Genomic DNA, 24,217 nt, shown 5'->3' with positions numbered 1-24,217 from the left:
GAAGTTCAACATTTTCACTTGCGTGATTTATACAAAGGTTCGACAATTATACATGTTTTCAAAATCAACAAGCATATATTCACGGATCTTCACACTTTTTATAAACAATTATCTTTTCAGAAAATATCGGATTTTCTGGGTTTTACAAACTACATCAAATCATTTTACCACAACATTACTTATGAACTCACCAACATTTCATATGTTGACGTTTTTCAAAATAACTTGTATTCTCAGGTAACGGGTAAATCGAAGAATAAGTACCAAGTAATGTCATGGTGTTTTGGTTATACTATCTATCAGACAGTTTATGTTATGGAATTGTAATGTCTAAAACAATGTACTGGATGTAAACAATATCAGTTGTAATATTTCAATGCATGGTGATGAATTATGTTATGATTCATGTATATTCATTGTGATGGTATTCAATTTAAGTCACAAGAGCCCTCGGACGTTTCCGCCGTCTGGTTCAGGGGTGTGACAGGTTGGTATCAGAGCTTTGTTTGTAGTGAACTAGCATATCTAACCACACATTGATATGCAACTATAAACCAAAAAGAGGGACTAACACAACTCTGAACAAAACAAGTAAAACACAACGATAAAACATCCTTACTTGTGTGAATAAGGATAAAGAACATAATACCGAACCAAACAAGATAATGCTAGCATCTCGGTTAAGCCTAGACTATTCATAGTCGTAATCAAGGAGTGGATGTAGCCTGATCAACTACATTTCCTCCAAGGTACAACTATCACATGTCCCGAGGAAATCGTGATGGCTAGGGAACCTAAAAGCATACCCCTTTATCACCAAGAAGAGAACATCAGCTCAATCTATACAATAATTGTAGCATCTTAGGAATAATGTTAGCATATTTATACACTCTCGCAGACAGCATGGCTGGTTTCCATCACCCCCGAGATCCTTATTTCCCTAACCAGGGGAATAATGGATGGGTGGAAGAATCCGAGGAGGAACCCGAGGAAGACCCCTAGGAGGAATCCGAAGGGAAACCTGAGGCGGAAGCCGAAGGCGGACCTGTCGAGCCAGTGGTGGACCAAGAAGAGGAGGAAGCCGAAGGAAGTCTCGAGGAGGAACCCAACGATAATGAAGAGGGTGATTCGGACGCAGAGTTCGAAGTCATCAACCCCCCTTATCCGATTAGAGTGCCTGCTTACCGGGTGGGCCCCACTGGTCGTACACCCCCTGGGGTATTGATCTTTGGAAGTGGAGCAGACATCAGGGACAGCGACCCCTGTTCAGCATGTCACACGAGTTCTTTGACCTGAGGGACAGAGCACTGGCCGATCGTGCCCTTCCAGTCATCGTGAGACGATTACGGAACACATGCGACCTAGCTCGAAGTACCGCTGATCAGGTATGCCAGATGTGGACTAGGGTTGAGCATGCGGAGCAGGAGACGCGAGACGTCCTTCGAGAGTTCCACATGAGGCAGGTAAGGTGGGAGTCCCGACTCCAGGATGCAGAACGACGGGTGGCTCGTCTTCAGGGAGCATCCACTTCCTCAGCACCACCCCCTGGCACATCCCACCACGACTAGGGTTAGCAATATCAGTCCTTAGTACTAGTACTATGATCTATGTTATGCATCCCGACTCTATGTTTAAGTGATTACACTACTCATAGAGTCGTTATGCTGCCGAACTTGTACCGCTTATGTATGCTCTTTCGAGCAAAATTTTCATGTATCAAAGTGCGGATAATAGTAATGAAAAATCTTATATGTTTATTGTGATGTTTTAATCTGCTATGTGTTACATATCTATGATTGTGTGCTAAATTGTGAAATTACTTAAGTTTGTGCCACACACCTAGTTTATAGGATCACAACCTCACAAAAACCACAGACACTCAACATCTTTCTGTTCCATGACAGAAAGATGCCTCAACGACCCACCCGCAGAAACCCTGGGCCAACCCCACCCGAAGTCGACTCACCTGCATTCCAAGCAGCTGTATCTGCTGCGGTCACCGCAGCGATGACACAAATTCACCAAGGGAACAATGGAGGAGTCAATGGACAAGGGGCTGGAAGTTCAAACAACAGGATGAATCAAGGACCTACCAAAACATGCTCCTACAAAGACTTTACCAACGCCAAACCACGGACCTTTAACGACACTGGAGGAATGATCACCCTGAAACGATGGATCGAGAAGGTGGAATCGGTGTTCGAGATATGTGATTGCCCTAAGGAGATGAAGGTGAAGTTTTCCGCATGCACTTTCGTTGACCAAGCGCTCACTTGGTGGAACGGACACATGGAAGCCATGACACTCCCCGTAGCCAATTCCATGCCATGGGCAGAGATGAAAGAAATGTTGATGGCCGAGTACTACCCTCGTGGTGAAATTCAGAAAATGGAACAAGAGTTGTGGAATATCACTGTCCGGAACGCTGATATAGATGCATACATATCAAGGTTTAGCGAACTGTCTTTGCTATTCCCTGGCATGATCACCTCAGAAGGAAAGAAGATTGAACGATTCATCTGGGGACTAACCTCCCCGATCCAAGGAAACGTGATAGCTGCAAATCCCGAAACCTTCGACAGCGCCAAGAGATTGGCCATGAAGTTGTATGACCACAACAACAAGAAGAGTGAGAAGCCAGTGGAGGCTGAAGGTAAGAAGGAAAATGACAACAAAAAGGGGAAGAACAACAAGAGGAAGGGACGTCAAGGCTCCGAATCATCCAAGAAGCAGCAAACAGTGGCAGTTAATGCTGCAACCACTCAAGTTCCACCCGCACCACATGCTCCAGCCTCAGCTGCTCCAAGTGCCTCTAGGACTTATTCCGGTAATCTTCCTAAATGCAACAAGTGCAGTCTCCATCATAATGGAGAATGCAGAGAGATGCAGTGCACTAGTTGCAATCGGAAGGGTCGCACGACAAAGTTTTGTAGAACCTACCCTCCTCAGAACCAACAACAGGGAAACAACAACAACAATAACCGCAACAACAACAACACCAACATTGGCGGCAACAATGCAAGACCAAGCCACACCTGCTATGGATGTGGAAGGACTGGGCATTTCCGTCGAAATTTCCCCAACAACAACAATCCCGGAAATGGAGGAATAGGAAGGGTGCTGACCATGGGTCAGGGAGAAGCGATGCAGGATCCCGCTGTCGTTACCGATACGTGTCTCCTAAACCATACTTATGCATGCATCTATTTGATACCGGAGCAGAACGAAGTTTTGTGAGCAATACGTTTAAGCATTTGTTAAGACAACAACCCCAGAAGCTCAATGAAACCTTTATGGTGGAAATGGCCAATGGGAAGACAAAATCCACTGGGGAGATCTATATGGTATGTACCCTAACCCTAAATCAACACGTCTTTCAAATAAACTTAATGCATGTTTCCATTAGGAGTTTTGATGTAATTGTTGGCATGGACTGGTTAAGCCCCCACCATGCTGAAATTATGTGTCGCGAGAAGGCCGTTCGCCTTCACCTTCCAAATCATGAAACCCTAGTTATTTACGGAGACAAACCCAACACGAACCTTCGTCTCATCTCATGCGTCCAGGCACAGAAGCATCTGCGAAAGAACGATTTGACGTTCCTGGCGCACATAGTGGATAAAACCAAGGAAGAGGTTAATGTTCAAGACATTCCTGTAGCATGTGAATTTCCAGACATCTTTCCTGAAGATCTTCCTGGAGTACCCCCAGAAAGACAAGTTGAATTTCGAATTGATCTTGTTCCATGAGCTACTCCCATCGCTAAATCGCCTTACCGATTGGCTCCTGCTGAGATGCAGGAATTGTCCAGCCAACTCAGTGAACTCCTGGACAAGGATTCATCCGACCCAGCTTCTTGCCATGGGGAGCTCCAATCCTCTTTGTCAAGAAGAAGGACGGATCTTTTAGGATGTGCATTGATTACAGAGAACTGAATAAGCTCACTGTCAAAAATCGCTATCCACTCCCACGAATCGACGATCTATTTGACCAGCTCCAAGGAGCTAGTTACTTCTCTAAGATAGATCTGTGATCCGGGTACCATCAACTCAAGGTCCGGGAAGAGGATATTCCCAAAACCGCTTTCCGAACTCGTTACGGACATTATGAATTTGTCGTAATGCCCTTCGGTCTAACGAATGCCCCTGCCGCATTCATGGACCTAATGAATCGAATATGCCGACCATTCCTCGACAACTTTGTTATTGTTTTCATTAACGACATTCTAGTTTATTCTCGAAGCGAAGAAGAGCATGGCCAACATCTCCGAAAAATCCCGGAAACCCTGCGAACTGAGAAGTTATACGTAAATCTCTCCAAGTGTGAGTTCTGGCTCCGTAGCGTGAAATTTTTGGGTCATGTTGTTAGTCAGGAAGGAATACATGTGGATCCTTCTAAGGTCAAAGCGATCGAAGGATGGGCAGTCCCGACAACACCCACAGAAATTCGCCAATTCTTAGGTCTATCAGGTTACTACAGGAGGTTCATTCAAAACTTCTCTAAGATCGCCAAGCCACTTACCTCGCTTACACAAAAGGGCGTACCATTCAAATGGACGGACAAATAAGAAGTTGCATTTCGAACTCTGATGCAAGCACTCTGTAGTGCCCCAGTACTATCACTACCAGAGGGAACGGAAGATTTCGTAGTCTACTGTGACGCGTCAAATCAGGGTTTAGGTTGCGTTCTCATGCAGCGTGGAAAAGTGATAGCTTACGCATCCCGGCAACTAAAGACACACGAAGTGAATTATACAACCCACGATCTGGAATTGGGAGCAGTGGTCTTCACCCTGAAGATTTGGAGGCACTACCTTTATGGTACGAAGTGCACCATCTTCACGGACCACAAGAGTCTCCAGCACATCTTGAATCAAAAAGAGTTGAATATGAGGCAACGAAGATGGGTTGAACTATTAAATGATTATGAGTGTGAAATCAAGTACCACCCAGGCAAGGCTAATGTGGTAGATGATGCCTTGAGCCTGAAAGAGTACTCTAATCGTCGTGTGAAAACTCTCTCAATAACCATCCAATCTCACCTAACCACTCAGATCAGGGTAGCCCAGTCAGATGCCATGAAGGCAGAAAACAAAACAAGCTAAACGTTACGCGGAATGGAGAAGAATCTCGAGATGAAAGACGGCGGAGTATATTATTTCATGAACCGTGTTTGGGTCCCTAAAATTGGAGGATTTAGGGAAGTAGTCATGAATGAAGCTCACACGACGTGATACTCCATCCATCCAGGTTAGGAAAAAATGTACTTGGATATTAAACAACATTATTGGTGGCCTAACATGAAGGCAGAGATTGCCACCTATCTTAGCAAATGCCTTACTTGCGCTAAAGTAAAGGTGGAATACCAGAAGCCCTCGGGGTTATTACAGCAACCAGTAATTCCCGAGTGGAAATGGGAAAGGATTACTATGGATTTTGTGACCAAGCTGCCCAAGTCGTCAGATGGATTGGACACTATATGGGTAATAGTTGACAGAATGACGAAATCCGCTCATTTCCTGTCAATAAAAGAATCCTACAAGATGGAGAGATTGACAAGAATATACATTCGAGAAATGGTGAGACTTCACGGAGTGCCAGTGTCTATCATCTCAGATAGAGATAGTAGATTCACTTCACGTTTTTGGCAATCACTTCAGAAAGCACTGGGAACCCATCTAGACATGAGCACTGCTTATCACCCACAAACTGATGGTCAAAGAGAACGAACCATTCAGAAGCTTGAAGACATGCTTCGCGCATGTGTGATAGACTTTGGGAAGTCTTGGGATACCCACTTACCCTTAGTTGAATTCTCATACAACAACAGTTAGCATTCGAGCATCAAAGTTGCTCCTTTCGAGGCACTATATGGACGTAAGTGTAGATCACCGTTGTGTTGGGCTGAGGTAGGCGACACCCAGCTATCGAGGGAACTAGCATCAGACAAGACGTTAACGAGACCGGAGATCATACGTGAAACCACGAAAAAGATAGTTCAAATCAGAGCTCGACTACAAGCATCACGCGACCGACAAAAGAGCTACGCTGATAAACGGTGAAAGCCCTTAGAGTTTCAGGTCGGGAATCGAGTACTGCTAAAAGTTTCTCCTTGAAAAGGAATTATTCGTTTTGGAAAACGGGGAAAATATAATCCACAATACATTGGACCTTTCGAGATTCTTGCCCGAATTGGTCCAATAGCGTACAGACTGCAGCTACCCGCTGAGCTCAGCAGCGTACACCCCGTGTTCCATGTTTCCAACCTAAAGAAGTGTTTATCCGATGAAACTCTTGTCATTCCCCTTGATGAAATTGAAATCAACTAGAATCTCCTGTTCGTCGAAGAACCAGTCAAAATCATGGACAGGGAGGTGAAGCGTACCAAGCAAAGTGGCATTCCGATTGTGAAGGTACGGTGGAACGCAAAGCGTGGGCCAGAATTCACGTGGAAACGTGAAGATCAAATGAAGCAAAAGTACCCTCATCTATTCTAGCATTCTCAAATCTAACTTTCAAAAGAATTTAGGGACGAAATTCCCTCTAACGGGGGGATGATGTCACAACCAGGAAATTCGATTCCTTGTAAACATTTAGCAATGATAACAAATGTGAACCAACAATGTGAAAGCATGTAGGATGCTTATTCAATAACAACATAATTTCAATCAAACACTTCATACAAGCACTGCAAATAGTCAACAAATAATTAGAAACCCTAGAAATCCTTGTTTACGTCCATTTTGGACTAGGATTTCCTTATTGGGCCCAATGGACCAATAAGCTTCTAATTTGACTACTTTGGGCTTAGAACTCCTAAATGGGCTCTAATTGGACCCACTTCCATTTATTTTAAAATTTTGGTCCATATTGGGCCTAGAATGAAATAAAATACCTAAATGGACCTTATTGGACCATAACTAACCTAATTTAGCCCTAATAGGTCATAAAAATCATATTTATATTTATTTGGGCCAAAAATCACTCAACTTAACCATAAAATAGACTTAAGCATTCAAGGCACAAATATTCTTTTCTTCCCTCTCCATTCTCGGCCCAAGTCCAACCTAAGAAGAGGAGTTGACTCTTGGATGCCACCTCACTTTTACCCATAGGACTTCCATGCTTATAACTCATATTCCCATGCAACCATCTCATCAAAGTCTTTCTTCCTCTTTCTCTTTCTTGCTCTCGGCCGAATCCAAACACACACACCCACACTTTACTCAAAAATCCTCTCAAGAAAACTCTCTCCACTCCTCTCCATACTTTCGAGATTCAAGGGCTTTGCAAGGAGGATTCTTCACAAAAAATCATCATCTTAGGTAAGTTGATGCTTGGATCCACACTCTAGACTCTTTTTTCTATCAAAAATCTCTTCTTAAATCATATGAATTCATGATCTTGCAACTTAGAACCCTCTAAGTTCGAGATCCATCCAAGAAACTTGCTAGGGCCGAAAATAGCAACAAACTCTTCTCTTTTCTACTTCAAATCGAAAACAACAAGCAAAGGTGAGCTTCATACCCCTTTCTTTTTGGTGTTTATGAGTTTTATGGGGGAGAATACAAGAAAATATGTAGATCTATGTGTATATGTATGCTATGTGTGATTTGATGCATGTATGTGTGTGATTTCATGTGTTTTGTGATGAATATGTTACCAAAAAGGGTGTAAACCCGAGATCTATGACATGAGAAGGGAAACAAACATAATCTAAGCTATCTTACACTAAATAAGTCAAGAATAATAGCTTACAAGGTCATGATGAACATGTTTTAACATAAAACCCATTTTTGGGCTTAACTTATTAAAAATATAAACTTGGGGTACAAATCAACAAGTCACGGTTTCTTGAAGGTTAAAATGGTCAAAACATTTTCTATAAATATTTTTCTGAACATTAGAAATTTCAAGGGACTTAAAATGTAAATTTTTGGCCTAATGGGCTATTTATGGGTTTCTCGGCCCAATAAGCCTCAAAATACGAAAATGATAAGTTGAGGGGTTGGAAATGTAACTTTCTGTAAAACAGGGGGTAATTACCATAGCAAAATGTTTATAAGGGTCAAAAACGCTTTTCACTAACAAAAAGGACCAAAATGTAAACTTTTTAGATTTTGGGCCAAAACTGTAAAAGTTGTGAAAAAAATGGGTTGCTGTCACACCCCAAAACCAAGAACGGCGGAAACGTTCTGGGGCGGAGGACGTCATGTATAATATCAACAACAATGTAAAGTAGTAAACAAGCAACAACATCATCCATTGCATTAATAATATAATTATTATACAAATGTGTTCTGTCAAATTTTGATAAACACTAAAGCATAAATCAAAATGAAAGATAAGTCTTGAACAAGCTCCATCTTCCTTTCTCCTTAGATCAGTACCTGTCTATGATGACCTGAGGATACAAGTAATTTTGAAAGCGAGTATCAGCTTTGAAGCTGGTGAGATCATAAGTATTTAGTGTCTTAATTTGTATGTAAGTATTTGTATGTAAGAATTTGTAAGTCTATGTATTGTAAGTATTTAAAGTGTATATGAACTGTAAGTGTTTGAAAAACCCTAGAATCCCTATGATTCCTACTAGTATAAGAAGGTGTCTTCTACCAAGACCTAACTGCTCTGTATGTGTGTCTCTTGTAAGCATATGTATTTTCCAAAGTATAACTATCATTATCCAAAAATATAGTTTCTACATTTCCGTGCGTCGTGTGAATGTTCACGAGGTGAATGTAATGGGAAAAAGAAATAGTACTATGGTGTAGTGCTATAAGAACTACTGTCGTACTAACTACCTTAAATCGGATGTATATTAAGGCATTATGTGATAAATTGTACCATACTATCGACTGGTAACAACGACATAAGAATGGTCGTAATAAGGAATGACGTTTGGCACCCGCAGACCTGCAGGTCCCACTGTAGCTAGCAGCAAGGTGTAGGATAGTCAATCCAGTATAGATCTATACACAAACTCATACTATAGACTGGTTACAACGACAACGTATAGTCGAAAATAAGGTATGACGTTCGGCACCCGCAGACCTGCAGGTCCCACTGTAGGTAGCAGCAAGGTATAGGATAGTCAATCCATTATAGATCTATACGCAAACTCACGCTCTCCCTTCAAGAGACTCTGGCTACAACTTGGGCCATGACATTTAAGTCATGCTCCGATTTAAATCACTATTATTAATGTATTCTTGTATATGTAATGTAATGAACTGTTCTAGCTGTAATGTACGTGCTCTCTACCTAGCAAGTATAGTAATGTAATCATTCTTGTATAGTTGTATATGTTCTCTTCCTAGTATAGTTGTATATGTAATGTACTGTACTGTTCTAGAAAGTATTGACTCATGAATGAACTGACTCATTGTATGATATCGCGTTCTAGTAATTGTTCTAGTATCTTCCTAAACTACCCATATAGTAGTTTACTAGTAATCTATCTGGTATGTATGGTCATGGATGTATACCCTTGCTACCCAAGGGCATGGGATGAACTGGAAGGACCTTTTATGACTATATATGTACACATGATATATAACTAATATTTAAACGACCTTCGGACGAGTACCCGATATCCCACCAGACCACATCTCAAGCGCGAAAAGGAAATGGGGTGGATAGCCTTCCTAAGTCTTTTAAACATTTCTTATATAACTATACATATAGAGGCATGCAATTTATAATATAAAAGCATAAATAAGTTTTGTAAAACATTTGAAACATAATTATTATTTTAAGAAAAGATCGACTTGATGTCAACCTATAAAACAATTTGAAGGCATGGGTGTTGATAAAACAGTTTAGTATAAAGAAACATTTGTTTGAAACACAATTGTAAATAAGTTTGGAATGTGATATACAGAGTAAAATATACAGTGTAATAAGGAGTTTAAAACATATAAAATGTTTATTAAAATCATTTGAAGGAAACCGTTTGGTAAAACGGCTAATGAGTAGCCAAATCCTTTGAATGTTGTATATTAATCACATGTGATTGATATAATAACTAGCGTAATTCTACTTATTAATCGCATGTGATTGATATAATAACTAGCATAATTCTACTTGTATCCCCCCCCCCATAAAACATTTAAAAATAGTTTAAAACATTATTTAAGGGGTATGAACTCACCTGCAGTAAGTGACTGGAATTGAACGGGCTGTTATCGTAAGGAAGGATCGGGCAAGTGCTTGGTGTCAAGTGAAGACTTAGACACACACAATGATCCTAATTTCATATGAAAGCATATGTATATAAGTAATTAGTGATAAAAACACTAATTATACAAGTATAAACATTTAAGCTCGAGGAAAACACTTTTGGTCAAGTGCTAGGAGGCTAATGGGTTGCAACAAAAGAGTGCAAAGCCCCTAATGGGAGTTTAAGGTCTAATGACCATATTCATTGGAGTTTACGGCCCAGGGGAGTAAACTCCTGGCCGTAAACTCTCAACCAAGGCTCTAAATGATGCTTAGAATTATTACAACTCTAGTGGTGAATTGTTTCAAAGCTATAACAAGTGTTTGGGTACCATTTTAACTCCTTTGGGGAGTTTACGGCCCAGAGACCATATTCCCTTGGAGTTTACGGTCGTAAACTCCCTTGGGAGGGTTTTTATGGTGTTTTAGAAGTCTCTAAATTAATTAGGAACTAAACTAGGCTTTTGTACTTGGCTTTAGAAGAGTTTATGGCACCATTTGGCACCATTTTATGGAGTTTACGTCCCTAGAACCTTTTGGGCCGTAAACTCCCTCACTCTTGGTGTTCTAAGTGTTTTAACTAGTCCATAACTCATTTAGGTACATGCCCAAATTGGTCTCTTGGCTTAAGGAAGGAGTTAGGGTGTCCTTTGACCCCTTTATAGGTGTTTACGGCCCAAGAACTACTCTTGGCCGTAAACTCCTCAACACTTGTGCTTCCTTATGTTTTCTAGGTTCTAAACACTTTAGGGTACATGTCTATAATAAAGTCTAAGCCTTAGGTGCCTTAAAAGCACCATTTGAGCAAGTTACAAGGGAGTTTACGGCCTAAGCTATTCTTGGGTCGTGAACTCCTAACTTGGGTGGTTCTTGGTTGATTTCTTGTCCCTAACACACTCCTATACAAGTCCAAGGTAGTTACTAATCACGGGGGACAATCTAGGCTTGGTTTCGAGAGTTTACCGCCCAAGAACACCTTGGGGAGTAAACTCCTAAATCGGATGATTTAGCTATGTAATCTATGTTATGAACACATTTAAAGCTTTCTAACACTACTAGAAAGAGTTACTCACAATTTGGGATAAAAACCCGAAGATCCGTGAGAGAGAATTTGGCTTTTCTCTAATTGGAATTCAACTAATGAACCAATTTGGTTCAGAATTCTATTTATAGTCCTGAGATTTTTGGCATTCTATTCTCGGAATGAACTCTAATGTCCTAGAGTATTGGAATTACAGTGTTGCACAAAACCCTAGTGCATCCACTCTCCTAATATTTCCTTAGGTGTAAAATCCTGAAAACTGCCAAACTTATACTCGAAATCTGAGTTTTCACTGTAACTGCTCTACTTCTATTGGCTTGGAATGGTTTGTTCAGAATGGAAATTTTGGGTTGTCACAGTTCCTAACCGAGAATCACTATTTTTGAGGGGCTGAAGCTGTCAACAAAGTAAATTTGGGGTTAAAATCGTGTTTTCATCAAATAAATAATACCAAGGCGTCAAGAAAAGGGTTTTAAGGACTAAAAATGAAAATCTTTTATATAAAAAGGACCAAAAGTGTTATTTTTATAAAAGAAGGGTAGTGAAAAGGGTCAAATTCCACTTTCAAACAAATTAATTCATTAATACAAAATACAAGATCCACGACTACCGACGAAACGGAAAACAAATACACTCTCAACAACAAATATCGTTACAAAACGAGTTGATTCGGTCTCGAATCAATAACAAAACAGAATCGTTAAACCAAAGCATTTCAAGAAACACGCGATAACTATGATGAGCTAACTTACAAACTTTGGGCTTGGAAGTTTCGAATCATGCTTTTTGGGCCTTGCTAGCCCATTAACATGATCTTTGGGCCCAAAGGGAATATGCTTACGTGTTATTGGGCCTCCTATGACCCAATTCCATGTAAAAGGACTTTCAATGGCTCTAATGTGCTATTGGGCCCTAGTGGCCCATTAGTACTGCTAGTGAGGTCGAGAAGTCAAATGCGAGTTGGGCTAAGTGTCTTTCGTATTCCCGATAGCCTTGAATAACTCATGGAAATAAAGGGACTTCGTACTCTCCTATCTCCTCGGTTGTTGGGCTTATGAGAAATCAAAGTAAACAGATTCAGGACGATAAACAAGAATAATCACTGTGGGTGGATTAAGTGAGTAGTAACGGCCGACGCCTTTAAGGATTGTTCGTAATCTGTAGTTATAAACTAGTCATTTTCTTTAATGCGTGATTATAACAACTCACAAACCCTAATTAATCCAACGCCACCCGGGTAATCAAAATCATTCGACATATCGGTATAACAATAGACAAGTCATTGTATTTTATGTATTGGGAAAACATCGGGTTTTCCTGGGAAGTTCAACTTTTTCACTTGCGTGATTTATACAAAGGTTCGACAATTATACATGTTTTGAAAATCAACAAGCATATATTCACGGATCTTCACACTTTTTATAAACAATGATCTTTTCAGAAAATATTGGATTTTCTGGGTTTTACAAACTACATCAAATCATTTTACCACAACATTACTTATGAACTCACCAACATTTCATATGTTGACGTTTTTCAAAATAACTTGTATTCTCAAGTAACAGGTAAATCGAAGAATAAGTACCAAGTAATGTCATGGTGTTTTGCTTAGACTATCTATCAGACAGTTTATGTTATGAAATTGTAATGTCTAAAACAATGTACTGGATGTAAATAATATCAGTTGTAATTTTTCAATGCATGGTGATGAATTATGTTATGATTCATGTATATTCATTGTGATGGTATTCAATTTAAGTCACAAGAGCCCTCGGACGTTTCCGCCGTCTGGTTCGGGGGTGTGACACCCAAAATACCAACCCAATATAAAACCATAATAATAATCATAAACAACATGCATAAAGAGCCTTCAGGCTGACTGGAACACCCCACCAGTGTGCAGTCTATCTGGTACACTCACAGAACTTTCAGTATGGCTGGTACGACACATCGGGCCTTCACCCTATCTGGAACGTTCTCCAGGCCTTCGGCCTAACTGGTACGCCCCATTGGCCTTCAGTCTATCCTGGACGCCCTAGGTTTGTTGGCCTTCAACACAAAGCAAGACCACCTCAACCCACCCGCCATTACATATCAACATATATCATATCAGACACTAGCTAGCATGTACAAATAGTTTACAGATTTACACAGATCACTAATCATAGCATCATCCTATAAACCAGGATAACAATACAAATGGCCGACCTTGGTGCCTTCGACCTAAAAGTATAGTGAGGAAAACTCACCTCTATCTGCTAAATCACATTGAAAGTCTCTGACTGTTGGCTCACTGAAATCCCCGCACTATCACAACAGAATAATCATCCAATTAGTACTTGGATTACAATCTAAGCTAATGGTTCATTATTAGGGTAAATGGTTACTTTACCCTTTCCGTAGTTGGGCTAAGACCCAAAATCTTAATCCAAAAGGACCAATCACTAAATAACCACCCAAGGCCCATAATTGGCCCAATTTTCCAAATTAGGACCAACTTCTACTTCGGCCTTACCCTAAGATCCAATCCTTCACCTAGCCCAAAACATCAACACTCAGATGGTCCGGTAAGGACCCATGATCTAAGCCCAAAAAAGGTAGCCCAACATGAAGCCCAAAAATCGCAAAGTCCATTGACTGAGTACACGGGGCATACCTAGCTGTATGCTAAGCGTACTCGCATTGAGGCATGTACGTTGCGCGTACTGGCTTGTACGTCCGACGTACTCCCCCTATTAAGTTACCTTCCCATTAAACTCTTAATACCACAATATAAAGTTCCAAAACGCAGATCTGACTTCCTTGAGCTGGAATAGCACATAAAGTTGCTAACTTTACGTTTATGCATGGCTAAATGAGGCTCTTAAGCTTAGAAATGACTTAATAAGTGGCTTAATGCATGCATGATGACGAATACCCCATAAAGTTGGCACCTTTATGCCTAGGAAGCCTTTAACAAGTCCAGATTTGATGAAATGACCCCTTCAAATAGTCCCAAACCATCAATCAATATAAAAGAGACCAAAAGTGTGCCAAATCAGCCCATAAAGAAAACTAGAAATTGACAAGTTAAGATTTGAAATTGATACCTTAGGAAGCTTGTAATGTGATGAAGGGTTCTGGATCTCAAGTCTGCCAACAAGCTATGAACTTCACTATCTTCAAGGTTCTTCAAGGATTGATCAAATCAACACAAATTTCTCTTCAAGAGATCAAAGATGCAAAAATGGAGGCTAAGGGGACGTTTAGGTTTTTCTGGAGGTTTAGGGACAAGCAATGAGGCCAACCCTAAAGGTTAAGGATGAATATATAGGGTGCAACACCCTATGTTAGGGTTTCTAGAAGTCACACGTACGTCCAACGTACATAAGCATACGCCCAACATACGCACCCGGTGTCCCGATCCTTCTCAAGCTAGTACGCTAAGCGTACCAAGTGGTACGCCCCGCGTACTACTCCAAGGGCTAAAATGAAACTTATGCATTAATGAATGGAAAAAGTGAAACATACCAAGATCAGGGTGTTACAATTACAAAACAATGCTCTAAGCGGCAAAACATTTAACAACTAAATGATTAGAGCACATGCAACTTAAAGAGGATCTATGTCTTTCACATAAAGACAACATACTATTAACTATCAAACTACAAAATTTCCTAATGAAATCTGAATTCAAGAGGAAGATTACATACCTTGTTAACTGTTGTAGTAAACACTCAAGATTCCTTTCTTCAAGGCTTTTGGAAGAAAGCACCATAAGTGTCGTGCCTCTGATGGTTCACACCTAACCCTATTAGCTAGGATACTTGAAGAAAGAGGAGAGGAGAGGAGATATGTAATTTTTGGCCTTGGCTCTCAACAATGATGTGGTAGCCAAAAATTGAAGGCTAGGGGATGTTTATATAGTTGAAGGAATATTAGGGTAAAAGCAAAGGTTCTTGGGGATAAAGCTTAGATTTATTAGTATAATAATCAAACTATCTTATCTCCTTATCTAATCACCCTTGGACGAAAATTCTAGATGATCTCCAACCAATTTTCGTCCATCCCATCCCATGGGGTTATAGAGCATTCCTGCTTCATCTTTCAATAAATAACCAAATAGTCCATACACTTTTAATTAATCCAATTAATTCCAAAATTAATCTAATTAATTTCTGATTAATTATTAATTAAATAACATAATTTCTAATTAATATATTATTCTCATAACATATGTAACATCCCAAAATACGGGCCAAAATTTCATTTTTTTTATTTAAGTGATTTGCAAAACGTTTATAACAAACTACCATACGATCATATCATTTAATAAAACATGTCTCGTAACTGTAAACCAAAACGTAAAACATAATATTGTCATAGTACAAATCCCAGAATATCTCGTAGTGCGGAAAACAAAAGCGTGTGTGTGATATGCCGCTACCGCGCCAGCTCCTTCCCCTTCGCTGAAGAGGCACCTGAAACAACAACTGAAAACCGTAAGCACAAAGCTTAGTGAGTTCCCTCACCGTACCACATACCATATAACCACATAACATACATATACTGTCAAGCATATCTGGGTGTCCGATCTACCCCTTCGGTCCTCTCGACCGGATGCTGACTAACATATCTGGGTGCTGGTCTCCCCTTCGGTCCTCTCGACCGGATGCTGACTAGCATAACAAGATGTTGGTCTCACCTTCGGTCCTCTCGATCGGATGTTGGGGACTATTTCACCCCCTATTACTACCACATAACACGTATCACATAATCTATCTAGCATGGCTGGGCATGACTGCCCCTTCGGGCCTATCGACCGGTAATCTGGGACTATCTCCCATACTGTCACTAGCACATAGCATCATGTCACACTAGCACATAAACATATCACAGGTAGTAGCAACCCTAGATGAATATCACAGAGACAATCATCTAATCATACAACTCCTACTAGTGGGCCGACATTGTGGCCGTAGACACACTGTTACTGGAAGGTAACTCACCTCAAAAAGTAGCTGCCGAAAGTCTGCTTGCTAAGCGCCTGACTGCTGAACCGGTAATCCTTCGGCTATAAATCATAAACATAGATTAGCCACTCATAAACACCCTTAGGTCAGATGACTGACCCACCCCTAGTCCAAGATCAACTCATTGGCCAAAGTCAAACTTCCAGTTGACTGGACTCGCCGAGTCATGGCACAGACTCACCGAGTCCTTCTCCTACTACCCCGGTCCTACTCGACAAGTCCCTCTTCTAACTCACTGAGTCACCCTTAACTCACTACTTGGGACGAAAGAACCGACTCGCGATCCGACTCACCGAGTCCAAGAACAACTCGCCGAGTCCCCACGAGCAGATCTCTTACTCGCTTCCAAATCCTCACCGGAGCATCCTTTTTGAGGATTTAGGTTTCTGGGATTATTGCTACACGTTAAATTGCTAATTTCGCATGCAGATACGAAGGGTTGGACCTTCAACACCTAAACCCCTCTTACTCAGTAACAGTTCATATGACTCGCTGAGTTTGAAGAACAACTCGTCGAGTTCCAGACAATCTTCATAGGACTCGTCGAGTTGTTCATCCAACTCGCCGAGTCTAAGACCATCTTCATAGAACTCGCCGAGTTCCACTTTGGGACTCGCCGAGTCCCTTCAACCCACTTCCCATACAGACCAAATCTGAGACATGCAACGCTTCCAAACCATAGATCTATGTTCCTAGGGCATGCTTATCACGTAAAGTTGCAAACTTTACGTGCATGCATGGCCCTATAAGCTCCAAAAGGCAAATCCAAGCTCTTTATGAGGTCATACACTCAATAGGGACCTCAATCACTTCAACCACATAGACTTTATACTTCTAACGCGTCCATAAGGTCTAGATCTGAAGTCCTTTCGAATCATAGAGCACAAACACATGGAGTTTGGTGTTTTAGGGCTTGAAAACCACCAATTAGGGACAAAAGGGGGATCTAATGAACTAGTGATCAAGATAGGGACTTTTCTACCTGAATGGAAGCCTCTTGCAGGGTAGATGTCGGATCTACTTCTCCTCCTTGCACTCTTCCACCTCCTTTTTCTTCTCTTAAGCTTCAAACTTCCTTCACAAGGCCAAAATCACTCACAAGGACAAAAGGGGGCTAGGGTTTTGCTCTACAGCTCTTCTGGAAGTGTTAGGGACAAGGGAGACCGACTTAGAGTGTTTAAATAGGATGTAAACACCCGGGTTAGGGTTTTTGCCCAAACAGGGCCTACTCGCCGAGTCCAAAGCTTAGACCCCGTGTCTCATCCCGCTTCTACTCGGCGAGTTGGTCCTTCAACTCGCCGAGTCCAAGGCAAAATGTATTATTTAAGAAATATTAGATACAAGGAATACGTACCAGGAACCAGGTGCTACAACATGTTAACAAATCCATATTGGTTTCAAATTAATTTATTAATGACATAATAAATTAATAAATCAGTTTCTCTCTCTCTCTAAAAATCATCTTATTCAATTACTAGGTTTGAGTGCAACCTAAAAAGACTTTGCTAATAATTCAAGATTATACTAATTCAGTTATTGACTTAGACACTCAATCCAACATTTACACATAAAACTCCATCTTCAAAGCATCTACATGTAGGTTGTAATCTCCAAGGTTTGCTGCGAGGCAAGTGGAGAGAAAAATACAAATTTGTAAGTGTTTTTTAATAAGAAAGAAAGAGGGTATTTTATTTTTAATTGCTATAATAAAAAAAAAATGGAAAAGTAAATAATAAAAAGACAAAAATGCTTTTATATAAAAGTTCAAATAAAATTTTACAAAATTTGGAACAAAACGAAACTTTTAGAGTTCTCATGTTAGCCCAAACTTGTTTTAACCAGAAATGCAATTTTTTAACTAACCATAAAGAATATTTTTACAATTTTGTCTAAAAATTATTAACATATAAAAAAAAGTTGAAAATTTTAAAATATGTATATTTTCTAAAGGTTCAAATAAGGGTTAGAATATAAGGATTAAAAAGGCAATTCATCCAAAAACAGCGACTGTTGCTTAGCCTTGATGCTTTACTACTTTTCACACACTAATCTCTGTACCCACGTCTGACAAATAAAAAATTGCCACGTCAGTCAAATCACCTACTTCACGCGCTCACTCTCGCACGAACATTCACGGGCAATCCTGCGGCTAGTATTGTCCCTTAAGCTTCATCCGTAAGTACGTGTTTACACTCTCTCTTAACGCGCGTCGCTACTTCACTCCTTCTTTCTCTCTCTTCTCTTACTTTCTCTTTCTAAAAACTCCGAAAACCGCATTTTAGCAACATAGCTGTTGCAGATTATTCCCTTTCACCCTTGCCATCACCACCAACCACCACACGTCTCCACCGTTCGTCGGAGTTATCGCTGTTTTTACAATACACATCAAGTAGCTGATACTCGTGAATCTGGTTCTACGAGTTTGTTTGATTTGAGATCTGGAAGATCTAGAATGTCGAAAATATGGGGGAATATCGGCGCCTGGGCGGCGGAAGCGGAGCGTGCAGAGGCCGAAGAGAAAGAACAAGAGGCCGCAGCAGCGGCGGCAGCCGCGGCTGCTCCACCACAGAGTTATCCGAGCTTGAAAGAGGCGGTGAACACTAACAAAGGGAAGAAAAAGACGAAGATGACCTTGCAGGAGTTCACGATGGGCGGAGCTGGAGGTATCGGCGGTGGAGGTTCGCGTCGAGACTTGGCTTTCGAGCAGAAAGGATTGACTCCTGAAGAGATGATGCGGCTTCCGACCGGGCCGAAAGAGCGGTCTGCAGAAGAAATGCAATACGGGAGGATAGGCGGTGGTTTCTCGTCGTACGGAGGCGGTCGGTCTGGCGGAGGTCCTAGGATGAGAGATAGAGAAGCCGATGGTGACGGTTCATGGGGGAATAATCGGAGATCTTACGGTGGATTTGATGATGATCGTAGAGGTCCGCCTTCTCGGGGCCCGGAATACGAACAAACATCTAGGGCTGATGAGGTTGATAATTGGGCAATGGCGAAGAAACCTATGACTCCTTCATTTGATGCTGGTAGTAGACCTAACCGCTACAGTTCTCTTGGTGGAGGCGGCGGCCTTAGCGCAGGAGGAGGAGGAGGAGGGGGATTTTCTAGGGCTGATGAGATTGACAATTGGGCAATGAATAAGAAGCCTGTACCACCTGCTAGATCTTCTAACTTCGGTTCTGGTTTTCGTGATTCTGGAGGACCTGAACCTGACCGTTGGAGTAGGGGAGTTGTGCCTCGCGATGGTAACCAGGAACGGCTACCAGAGCGCCGGCGTTTGGTACTCGATCCACCTAAGGGTGAAAGTTCTCTGACTCAGCCCATCGTCAAGACAAATAAACCAAATCCTTTTGGGAATGCAAGGCCGAGAGAAGAGATATTAGCCGAGAAAGGTTTGGATTGGAAGAAAGCGGATTTAGAACTTGAAGCTAAGAAAATCAACAGTCGACCCACAAGCTCTCATTCTAACAGCAGGCCTGGGAGTGCACATTCTGGGAGGTCGGCAGAGGGTTCGATTTCATTGCAGGGATTAGAGAAGCCGAGGCCTAAGGTGAATCCTTTCGGTGATGCTAAGCCTCGGGAAGTCTTGCTTCAGGAGAAAGGTGTTGATTATCGGAAGATTGATTCAGAGTTGGAGCGGCGGCGCCTTGGCAGGTTCTAATCCTATATCTTATAATCTTATCTTTTACTGTCACTTCTGCTTAACGCTATTGACTCTGTGAACTTGGTGTCCAATGGGTCATTAAGAAACTATACCAAAATATATCTTGAATATCTGTCTTTGTAAAAGCCATTTTTGTGTCTGAGGTGAGACCTTAAGTGGGGATTTAAAGGTTATACAGTTATTAAAGCTGTGAAGAATATCATTATCAAGCAAGTTATTGTCTTAACAAATACTTGTATCACAAAATCATAGGACTACTTGATTCCATTTTGCCAAACACTCACCTATGTGTTATTTGGGAACTTAGTTTATGGCTTTGAGTGCATGGAAATTTTATGAATTTGACCTGTATAGTTTGAGTCTAACATGAAACCATCTTCTATCATCTCAACGTATTTGATTGTTGATACGAGTTCTATGCTTTGTTTGTTCTTTATGTCTAAGATGTTCAAGTGCAGTTCTTGTGATGCATTATTGAGAACATTGAGAATATGGTCTCATGAAAAATAGTGGATTTATTGCTACTGTCAGGTTCATAAGTTCCTGGTTTACAATGTATCTGCAAAGGTTTTTGATTAAATACATCTTTTAAGCATTTGGAAGGCAAGAAAACATGAAAAACTTAAAGGAGTTTTTGAGCATTTCTATTGCAAAACATGTTATACATTAACAGTTTCTATGTTTTTAGTGCACTAGCAAGAAGCATAAAATTGAACTTAAACTGGGAGCTTCAATGCTTCATAATATATAAAAAATTACGAATGCTTTTCAAATTTTAATGTATAACATGTTTTGCTATAGAAATGCTCAAGAACTCCTTTATGTTTTTTTTTGCTTCTTTTGGCCATAATAACTTAATGCTTCATGTGTACTTGACCACACATTACTATCAGCCTGAGCTTTATTTATGTGGAGGCCCCACATAGCTTTACCCTAAAAAAACTCTTAGTTCAACAAAATGATTTTTATTTTAGGTGGATTTACTCGCATAGGTGATGCTTGTGCATTTATATGGCATTCATTGTCAAATTGCTTTAAGTAGATTCTAAATTCTTGATTCTTGGTTTTCTATTCACATATCTTTTTTCTTCTCTTACTCCCAACTTTTTACAAGTTTGTCTTCTCTTATTTCTCTTTCGTTTCTCCAAACATGTCATCCATTGCTTGAATATCTTGTATTCATCTTATTATTTATATGTTTATAATCACTTAGTATATTGGTATATACATATTTAAATCAACATATTTCATAACTATATCATCTTATACTACATTCTAAGATATTTCCATTAGTTATCACATAACAAATACATCTGTACATCTTTTTGATTTAGAATTTGCTAAATTGTCATAATAATCTTTCATATTCAGTGATTCCTATTATGTTACTTGTCTTAAATGTAGTAATAATTTCACCTCAATAGTTTCTAAAACTTAGCAAAACATTATTCATATAATATGATATCATTACTTCAATACATCTTTTACATCAAATATTCAAGAACTTAAAGTGAGAAGGCAATGAATTATAAATTTTCAGGTTGGAGACAGAGGCAGAGAAGAACTTAAAGGAAGAAATAGATAATTTGAGAAGGGAGTTTGAGAAAGAGAAAGAGACAGAGTTACATGAAATGATAGTTGAGAAAGAAAGGGAGCTGGAACAATTAAGCCATGATCTGGATGATAAACTTCGGTTCAGTCAAAAAACATTTGAAAGACCAGGTTCTGGAGCAGGAAGACCGCCTTCTCAATCTGGTTCCTTTGATGACTCCAGAAGTGTTGACTTCTCAGACAGGCCTAAATCCCGTGATGACAGAAGAGGAGGTTTTGGTGGTGGAAATGGAAAAGATAGAGGTTTTTTGGGTAACACTGATCTTTCCAGGTAAATATTTTTTTTTTTTTTTTGCATCTGAAAATTCTTTAATAATAATAATAATATTAATGGCAACATTGTTATTGCATTTTGCTTTACATATAATAATAGCAATATGTAATTATGTTGGTCTAATATATGTGCATGTAAAATTTTGTTGTAGGTCTAGCTCAAGGGAGAGATGGTGACAAGTAGTTGAAAAGTAAGGGAGGAATAAAAAAAAATATAAAATTTTGGCGTTCAAGGAAAGAGAATGAGGGTTCTAACTTTAAAGAAGAAGTGTGTTGTTATAAGTAAGTGTCAACAAAGCTTCTTTCTATGAATGATGATTGATTTGGTGAAAAAAGGAAGGGAAGGAAGGACTAAGGAGGACTTAGCTGTGGTCTTGTGTTACTTATTATTATTTTGATTGTACATCTGGAATGAATTTATTATAACTCTTTCTTTGTTTCTTCATCTAAAACTAAAACTAACTTTTGTTCATTTCTCTCTCTGACCCAAAATTTGAGCACCTCTAGTTGAGTTGAATTGTGATTTTGTGAGAAGCTTTATTACAAATTGGGAAGAATACAAGTAGCTGCATAAATTAAATACTTTGTCACTCATTTGTCTGAAAAATGAAAATGGTTCCAAGTGTTTTGACAAATCACAACAACGAAACAGATGTAAATCTGAATAAGTTACTTAATTTGGGTTAAGTTATTATTATTTTTTTTTTTCCGGAAACAACGAATATTATTATTAATTTGGGTTAAGTAAGTGTGTGGTTTGTTGCTGATCGATGATATTTTTGCGTTGGAACAGCATAACTTACTCTGGAGCTACTTCATTGTTTTATTTTTTTTGGGAATGCGAAAATATATATAAGGAATAAAGACTGTGACTAGCAAGAAACCAAGGAGTAAACACTTTTTTTTCCAAAAACGATGGGATTTCTGCTTGGTTAAATGGACATGAAAGCCTACTCGGTATGAGTCTGTTGAGGGTTTAGGGACGATGTGGTCAAGCCTTTAATTTTGGATTCTGATATATCGATAATCAATTATTTATTATATGTATTGCTTCAATGTTAGATATACAATTGATTATCGATATATTAGAATCTAGCTTTAAGTTTAATAGAAATTTTTTAGATTGTTTTAATGTTTTACGAAAAAAATTTAGTTCTTGTTTATTAATATTTAAACTTACAAAACTCATGATTAAACAAAATGATAATGTTCTTCAAAGTTACATATAAAGTTTTTAGAATTTAATATAGTGGGGTGATGATATTAAATTTGTAATACGGAGAGTTGAAAACTATTGTGAAAGATGAATTGTAAATTTAACTTTTTGGTATATATTCATAATGATATTAAAACCTTCTTACGACAATTGTTTCAATTGTTGGTGAATTGATTTTTAATAACGATGACTTTTGAATATGAGTATTTATGAACAGATATGTAAAAGGATGAATATTCATTATCATGTTTATGATACTGCATATGCATATATTCTTATGAACAAAAGATTGAATATGCAAAATAATAATAAGAACGTTACTTAGCTCTGATACCAAAATTAAAGACATGTCATAATTAATAGAAAGTTATGATAAGATTATACATGAATGATGCGTCGGGATGGATTGCTTGAATTATATGGATGTTTATATGGATAGGTTTGGATAAGGCTCTGCTATTCAGAAATAGATAATCTATTTCAACAGAGGAAGAACTTTGAGATTCAACTCAAGTCTTAAACACTAAAATATCTCTTGTTTATTTCTTATGGGGAAAGGCCCTATTTATAGGCTCGAAAGAGCCGGTTACAATTATTGTTGCAATCGTATGATTGCAAACGACAAACATATATTTACATTTTAGACCCCTAGACTATGGAGGGTCTTACACTTTATGTTACATCCTACTGACACTACTTTATGTCATATTCTACCGAAAAATACAAACAATAATTATACAACGAAAAATAACAAATAATAATTCCTTTCACAACGAAAGGACAAGTGTCTTCAATATTAATGACTTTATATGTCATTGCGTGCGTCAATTCCCCCCCCCCCCCCCCCCACACACACACACAAACAAACACAATCGTTTTGATGGGGTTTGTGCAGTATGAAAACTATATGAACCTCCTCAACAATCAAAACTCACCACAAATACCATTTCATGAAAACTATTTTAATCCCACCACACCTCCAATGTGATTTCGTACATCGTCCTACATGCAACAAAACCCAAACCTACAAAAAAACATTTTCAATACTTTTTCTTCCATGCCACAAACAACCACACAACCACCACCCACACAACCAATGCAAAATACAATCGTCGAAATGTAACCGGGAGGTAGTCGGAGAGGAAGAAGGAAAGGGAAAAGGAGAAGGAAAGTGATCACGGA

General features: G+C 39.5%; 1 protein-coding gene across 1 annotated transcript; it reads left to right on the top strand.

Moving 5' to 3' along the window:
• The first annotated feature begins 18,563 nt into the window (after window positions 1-18,563).
• On the top strand, window positions 18,564-22,291 carry LOC145065878 (eukaryotic translation initiation factor 4B2-like). The gene is made up of 3 exons (XM_079012975.1): window positions 18,564-19,925; window positions 21,476-21,817; window positions 21,972-22,291. Exons 1-3 carry the CDS (start codon window positions 18,724-18,726, stop codon window positions 21,994-21,996), a joined length of 1,569 nt encoding a protein of 522 aa, XP_078869101.1. The 5' UTR covers window positions 18,564-18,723; the 3' UTR covers window positions 21,997-22,291.
• The last annotated feature ends 1,926 nt before the right edge of the window (window positions 22,292-24,217 follow it).

This window comes from Lactuca serriola, chromosome 8, assembly GCF_051521515.1.
Source record: "Lactuca serriola cultivar US96UC23 chromosome 8, Lser_US96UC23_V15, whole genome shotgun sequence".
Lineage (NCBI taxonomy): Eukaryota > Viridiplantae > Streptophyta > Magnoliopsida > Asterales > Asteraceae > Lactuca > Lactuca serriola.
Note: the sequence above shows the minus strand (reverse complement) of the source record. Positions and strands in the feature narration are given on the sequence as shown.